Raw genomic sequence first — 7,381 nt, 5'->3', positions numbered from 1 at the left:
GCCCGGCCCCGACGGCGCCGCCCAGGAACGCAGCCTGCTGGTGGCGGCCGAGAAGGACGGGGCGCCCTACCGGATGGAGCACTTCCGCTGGGGCAGCCCGCCCAAGGACAAGCGCTACGGCGGCTTCATGACCTCCGAGAAGAGCCACACGCCGCTGGTGACGCTGTTCAAGAACGCCATCATCAAGAACGCGCACAAGAAGGGCCAGTGAGGGCGGCGCGGGCTTCTCCCTCGGGGGCGCCCCTCCCTCCTGCGGCCCCCCCTGCCTGGGCGGCCGTGGCGGCGGAGGGCAGCCTCCGAAAGCCGACCGCAGCCAGGAAATAAAACCTTTCACGTTTCACATCCGACTCGGACTCTGAGTGTGGGCCGGGTGAATAAAGTAGAAACGTTCCCCATCACATAAGAGCAGCGTATATGGGAGGAGGAGCGCAGTGGTCAAGTGTGGGGTATTCCACAGGAGGCAGGATGGAAAAAAATGTACGACCCCCCCTTGGGTCCCCAGGGCGCCGGCTAGCCTGGGTGATGGCTCAGGGTGGCGCCAGCACCCCTGGGGTGGCGGTGTTTTCCACACTCTTCCACTCCGTGGGAAAGACTGCTCTGTCAGCAGACGTCCCAAAAGGCGGGATTCCTGCAAGAGGGAGTCTGGGGACTCCCCTGGCTCCTGTCTCCCCACAAAAGCCAGTTGGACGTGTTGGGGCCCAGCCACGCCGGGAAGGCTCTGGGCTGCAGGTGGGAAGCTGTGGTAAGGCCTCCTTATCTGTGCTCCCAGCAATCCGTATGACCTTAGCCAAGTCCCTGAACTTCTCCAAGGCTTAGTTCTCACCCACGCCACCCCCCGCCCCCAGCATGAGGGCCGCTGGGAAGGTGAGGGGAGAAAATGGATGCGATCTATTTATCACTGAAAAGCTAAGCGTGCGAGCTGAGAGTCGGGGTCAGTTCCAATCTGACCACTCCCAGGCTACTCACGAACAAACACATGGCCTCCCCCCCCCCCCAGATACACATTTGTCTAAATGCCCCAGAATACACTCAGGTGCTGCTTCGAGCGCCTCAGGCTGAATCCTTGAGTGAGTTTCTGACTCTTCCTGCTGTGCCCAAGCTCCTCCCTCCCCATGTGGCTCAGCCTCTGCCCTTCTCTTCATTCCCAGCACTTCTGGCTCAAGCCTCCATCGTCACAGCTTTCTAACCACTGGGTCTCCTTGTGTCCGGCCACCATCCTCCCCAAGCCAAGCCATCATACACATATTCTTCATATTAATGTCTACAAAATCTTGCTTTCCCCAGGTTCCCTGGCTCAAGATCAAAACAGTGCCTCCACCCCAATTTTCCATCAGTTCCAAACTACTAGGCATGGCACACAGGGCCCTTGCAAACGGGACTCTCGCCTCACTAAGGCCCCTTTCCCTGGGATGGAGGCTCTGCCTCACAGCTACCGGTCTTTTCCCTGTTCTTCTCCCTTCCTCTCGCACCCTCTGCCTGGAATCATCCAACTTCCCCTGCCATTTTAAATGCTACTCCTTTCTTCAACATGAAAGCAGGTTCAGGTTCACCTCCACTGGGCAAGTCGTGAATTCCAGCTGCCCTCCTCATTTTCAGTTTTTCTGCTGTCATCCCTCTCTGCCTTGGGGAGCATGTTGTCCAGCTCCATCAGCAAGCTCCTTGCTGCAGGCATGTCTTGTCCTTTCCTGTGTTAGGTTTCCTTTTTTTTTTGGTAGAGATAGGGTCTTGCTGTGTTGCCCAGGTTGGTTTCAAACACCTGACCTCGTGATCCTCCCTCCTTGACCTCCCCAAAATGCTGGGTTATAGGTGTGAGCCACCAAGCCTGGCTGGGTTTCTTTATTTCCTTGTTGCTTTTATTCTCCTCATGGTGTTACACAATGCTGGGGCCACAGGTTTGCACATTTACACATTTAAAATTCACAAGAGACTCACAGATGGCTACAAAGATGCACACACACCTGTCAACTGCATTAGAATACCAGTGGATGGTGTAGATCAAAGCCAGGAAACCCTTGTGTATGGTACTTACACATATGCCCCACATTATTTTGATGCTCTGAGAGTTCACAGTGAAAGAAAATTGGGCATGCACCCAGAAGTCCTGATATGAAGTGAATCAAGTCAGGTTCATATGACAAGGTCTCCCCCAATGTGGTTTACATGGAATGGAGAATGGCCCAGGTCTTCCTAAACATGCTCCCATGCTGGGTATGCTGGGCCTTGGTCTCCATCTTGGCAGCCTCCTTTCCCTACACCTGCTTCCTCCTGAGGTGGGTAGAGTAATGGTTGATGGGGGTGGCTAAATGTCAGCGGTACACTGTTGGTATTTTCAGATCCTGTTTGCATCTCAAAAAACCATTTACTTTAAAGAAATCAAACAGACAGCCATGTGGTGACAACATTAACATTTATTTGAAAAGGGCATGAAGGCTCATTGGGAAATTGCAACTAATAGCCCTAAAGAATGATTTTGCTAAGAGTCCTCCTTTCTACACTCCCCCCGCTCTCCCCAGGTTCCCCTTCCCTAAAGTAACACTAACCTGATTCAATGAGTTTAAAATACAGAAAACAGTCACGGGCACTAGTTCCACACTCACATATAAATACGTCAGCTATTATATACACATATCGTCTGCTACAAAGTACATGACACACACATGCACGCACACACTCAGCCAGGGCGTGAAGGGCTCAGTGGACACAGATACACGACAGCGCAGGGTTGCAGCACTTGTGGATTTACAGCTCTGCGCTCCAGGATTGACAGTCGAGGAAGAAGAACTCGAAAGGGGAAGGTGAGGCCCCATGGTCCCCAAAAGGAGGGAAGACCTGGTCAGCCAGACTGCTGCTAAAGGAGCAAGACAATTGCCTTCCGGCTCCAGCAGGGCCACAAAGGCCCTCCCACTGTGCCCAGGTCTCTCCTCCACTTCCCTGCTAGCCAGGCTCTTGGACAGGCCCACCATGACCATCCTTTGGCAGGCTTCAGACCTAGGCCAGATTTGGGGTCAAGGGCCACTTTAACCAGAAGACTTCTAGGATTAATGGGACGAAGAGGCAACATGTTGACCTAAACCTACTCCCCGGATGGAAGGAGGATGTCTTGTTTCAGCACAAGTTGCTGCCAGGGTCTGGGGTCACAGGAAGCAGGTGTGGCCTGCCCTGATGAGATGATCTCCCTGTCTACCTTGAAACCGAACATTCAGCCTAATAGCTCAGGCCTAGTTCTTCCCCCGCAGGCTCCTATCCAGCCAGCTGCCATTTTCTGGTCATGAAAAGGGATTGGGAAAAATAGCCTCACTTCTCAGCAGCACTCCCTAGCCAGGGACAATGGAAGGCCTGGGGACAATGGAATGGAAACTGAAAGGCATCATGACCCATGGACCCCAGAGAAGCCCCGAGGTCTGGCCTTTGAGCCTTTCAAAGCTGTCCTCATTCTTAGTCCAGTTGAAATGTACTCTGCGGGATCCAGGAGGTCCAGCGCAAAGGGCAGCACATTCATGACACTTGTGCTTCTTCAAGTACTTTAGAGGGTCCCGGGCCCACCTTGTCCTGCTCATCCCTTTGCGTTTGTGTATGGGCAGGGGGCTGGACAGATGAGAGGATCTGGGAGCTCTTCCAGTTTTCTTCTGACTACTCTGGCTCCTTCTCTGGTAAGGAGGCTGCTTGGTAGTCAAGAAACCACTTATTTCTACTTCTCAAAGAGAGAGGGAAAATGGAGACAGGCACAGGGCACTGAGGACCCCACTGCAAGGAAAACAGACAGCGTCTCCAGGACTGTACCGGGGCTTTCTGCACATCTGCTTTTTACACATTCACATGACCCAGCCAAATTAACGGAACTCCCAGATCTCAAATACATTCCAAGTTCTACCAGCAGATTGCTGACCAACCCCACCCTTTCCCTACAAAGCCACAGTCCTTGGTGGGTTTTGAGAGCAGTGATCTGAATGGGCTTGCCTGCTCCTCTTGTCTCAAAATCACACCCAAGAAGGGTGGCAAACAGGGGTGTGAAACAGCACCTTGGATGCTGGGGGGCTGGAAGGCAGGACGCAGTGATACCAGACCCAGGGCCTGGGCACCTTTCCTCCCCCTAGGTCCCACCAGACTCTGCTTTGCTTTTCTCCCAGAGCCTGTGGTGGGATGAAGGAGATTCCTGATGTAACACTCACCATAAATTTTCTGATTCTGAGGCATATTTGGCCAGAATTCAGGTTCTACACCATGTCAGCAGCAACCTAATAGCCTACTGAGTGTAAGTTTCAATGAAAACTGAGAAGAGGGTGCTTACAAAACAGCGAGTTCTTCTAAAGAAGCATATCTCTGCTAAGCAGCGGTATGTAAGAGAAAAGCTGCCTTGGAGAGGTGGAGAACAAACAGCGGCCAAGTTCGCAAAGAACGGGAGCCTGTGCCTTTTTCTTCTCTTGATTCCCAGAGACACCTGAGGGGACCCGCAGGTCTCTGGTTCTAATGCTGACTTTAGAATGACACTCAGAAAAATGACTGGAGCCAGGGACCCCACAGGCAGTGCTCATAATGAAGATGCTGTGTGGGGGAGGGAGAGCCTAGCGTCAAGTAGGCACAAGAAAGAAACAGAGGGTCTCTCATCAAAGCTGGGTGCGGGATAAAACATGGGATGATCCAGTGAGGACAGACATGCTAGCGGCTCAAGGCTGAGATTTTCTTTAAGTGTCTTCCAAAGGTTATTTGTTGTCATGTTTGTTTAAAGTTATTTTAGACTTGGCTTCTTAATATAGAAATATTATAGAGAAATCTACGTAGATGCTCATAAAGTTGGGTTGAGCATAAATCAAAAGCCATAAAGCATAGCCAAAAAGCCACGGGGGAGGGGCAGGAGTCTCCCCTGCCTGGGCCCTGCCATCACTCAGGCCTTTGGGAAGCCACATGCCCACAGCACAGAGTTGGTGACCAAGGGGAAGCACTCTATTTGAAGTGTGGAAAAGACAGGAACGAAGGTCAGACAGCCGCCCTCCCAAAGAAATTTATTGCACATATGATGGAAAATGCATGTGTTAAGGTTCTTCTTGATTTTGAAAAGTACACCCATCTGTCCTAATGATCAAGCTCTTGCGGTGTGTCCACGCAGTGCCATGTGCACCACGAGCAGGAGTGTGATCTGAGGGTGTCTTGAGAAGCTTGCCCCCCCTCCCCTTAGTGGAAACCATGCTTCTGACCCCATGCCATGCTATCTGAAATTGTACCCTAAAAAGGGATTCTCAGCTACTCTGGAGGCTGAGGCAGGAGGACTTCTTGAGTTCAGGAGTTTGAGGCCAGCCTGGGCAACATAGCAAGACCCTATCTCAAATAATTTTTTAAAAAGGAATGGCTTTTGGTTAAGAAATCTACTTACCCTTGCCCTTTTTTTTGAGTTGGAGTCTCACTCTGTCACCCAGACTGGAGCGCAGTGGCCACTCCTGGCCACCGCAGCCTCGACCTGCTGGGCTCCCGCGATCCTTCTGCCTCAGCCTTCCAAGTAGCTGGAATTACAGGCGTGCGCTACCACGCCCAGCTAATTTTTGATTTATTGTAGAGAGAAGGTCTCACCAAGTTGCCCAGGTGGGTCTCGAACCCGCGGGCTCAGGCAATCCACTCACCTCAGCCTCCCAAAGGCGCGGGATTACAGGCTGAGCCACCGAGCCTGGCACTCTTGCCCTTTTTAAAAAGCAAACTCTCCAGGGAGAATAATTTGACTATTCAAACCTTCCTGTGAGTTGTATTGGCTCAGAAAAGTTATGGGAAGTTTGAATGGAAGAGAAGAAAAGAGCTTGGACCATAGGGTGCTGCCTCAGGAGGAGGCCCAGGTGAGGCTTTGCCAGGGACTCCCAGGAGGCACAAAGTGCCCAGGGAGGGTTAGGAGGGGAATTAGGAGGGAGGGCAGCAAAAGGCTTCCTTTGCAGCTCTATGTCAGCTCCTCCCTGCGTACTCCAGTTGCACAGAGTTGTGCAGACAGCACACAGGGAAAACAGAAACCCAGAACTCAAAGGGGGCTTCACGGTCTCTCCCATGTCACAAACATTGCCAGGTGGCACCCACATCCCAGACTTTGTCCAGAGAGTGAAATCATTCCAATATTAGGTGCTGGATCCTTCTTTCCTCAAATAGAACATCTAGAAGGTTGACTTCTGCCATATCCTTGAGCCCCCAAATGCCACTCATCCCACTCTCCCCTGCCCCCGGACCAGGCTGGGAGCCTCTTCCACAGGAGGTGACGTGGGCAGGCCTGGGGCTCTACAGCTGCTCCCCCTTTCTGAGTCATCTGGAACCAGATTATCTTGTTCTGCCTTCCTCAACCCAGATGTTCTAGGAACACCTTGAGACCCTCAGAAGAAAGTCATTAAAGAGAAAGAACCCAACTCCAAAAAATATCCAGAAGTCAGAACCACAGGAGGCCAACACCAGCTCCCTCTGAACAAAGGAGATGAGAAGATGCTGTCCCCACTGACACCTGCTGCCCAGCCATCTGCCTGCCCTGCATCCCACCCTTTGTGGCCCCCTGTGGTGTCTGCCCCAGCCTCTGTTATAAGGGTCCCATGTTCATCAATAGTAGAAAGAAACAGCTGAGGGGTGGTAAGCAAGGGAGTGGGGGACACAGCAAAGACTTGGGTGGGGAGGAGGGACGGGAGTGCTCCCCAGCGCTCCACCCTCACTCCTCTCCAGGAGAAGCGTCCTTGGTTCCTCCTGAGTGTCTCTATGGCTTCCTTTGACCCACCAAGTCTCCATACAGTTCCCTCCTCTGGGGAGTGGCAGATATGTCCCACAGATGTATCCCCAGTGGGAACCCTTCTCTCAACACCCCAAGCAGGGGCTTCTCCACCCCTCGGCTTCTCTCGGAAGACACCCTCACGATTTTCTGCCCCTGGCTGACATGAAAGAGAAGACAAAGGCCCCAGAGGGGCAGGTGTCTGGATCTCCCTCAGGGAAGACAAGGAGGAGGTAGGAAGGCAAGAAGGACCAGAGAGTTTCCACCTTTGCTTAGCTGGGGAGGTGCTGCCATCCAAGGTGACTTTTTCTCAGGATCCCAGCTAGATTTCCATGTGGTAGGGTGGGTGTGAGGGTGAGCTCTCCCTCAGACCCCATCACCCCGAGGAGCTCTGTCTCTTGGAATTCAGTAGACGCACAGATCGGGAAACTTCATCTCGTAGACGGGGATGGAGTGGTTCTGCGGCTGACCGTAGGCTGCGGTGATGGTTCCGGATGGGCTTGGGGGAGGCCTGGGGCAGGAACATATGGAGGAGAAAGGCATGAAAAGGGAATTCTGAGCCGGGCTCGGTGGCTCAGCCTGTAATCCCGTGCCTTGGGAGGCTGAGGTGAGTGGATTGCCTGAGCCCGTGGGTTCGAGACCCGTCTGGGCAACTTGGTGAGC

The 7,381-nt window shown here is 52.9% G+C and overlaps 2 protein-coding genes across 5 annotated transcripts in view; one reads left to right on the top strand and one right to left on the bottom strand.

Moving 5' to 3' along the window:
* Positions 1–211, top strand: part of POMC (proopiomelanocortin) — a 2,729-nt gene extending 2,518 nt beyond the window's left edge. Inside the window, exon 2 of the mRNA XM_021713501.1 lies at positions 6–211. Coding sequence (XP_021569176.1) covers positions 6–211 — 206 coding nt within the window. The remainder of the gene's footprint in view (positions 1–5) is intronic.
* A 5,421-nt stretch (positions 212–5,632) lies between these two features.
* EFR3B (EFR3 homolog B) overlaps positions 5,633–7,381 on the bottom strand; it is a 56,292-nt gene continuing 54,543 nt past the window's right edge. For 2 of the 4 annotated variants that reach the window (XM_021713502.1, XM_021713503.1), the window contains exon 22: positions 5,633–7,229. In XM_021713502.1, coding sequence (XP_021569177.1) covers positions 7,124–7,229 — 106 coding nt within the window. In that variant the 3' untranslated portion in view covers positions 5,633–7,123. The remainder of the gene's footprint in view (positions 7,230–7,381) is intronic. The other 2 variants (XM_008060285.2, XM_008060286.1) reach the window with 1 other exon arrangement.

The sequence above is a fragment of the Carlito syrichta genome, unplaced genomic scaffold (assembly GCF_000164805.1).
Source record: "Carlito syrichta isolate Samal-C Ts95f unplaced genomic scaffold, Tarsius_syrichta-2.0.1 Scaffold304574, whole genome shotgun sequence".
NCBI classification, from domain to species: domain Eukaryota; kingdom Metazoa; phylum Chordata; class Mammalia; order Primates; family Tarsiidae; genus Carlito; species Carlito syrichta.
Note: the sequence above shows the minus strand (reverse complement) of the source record. Positions and strands in the feature narration are given on the sequence as shown.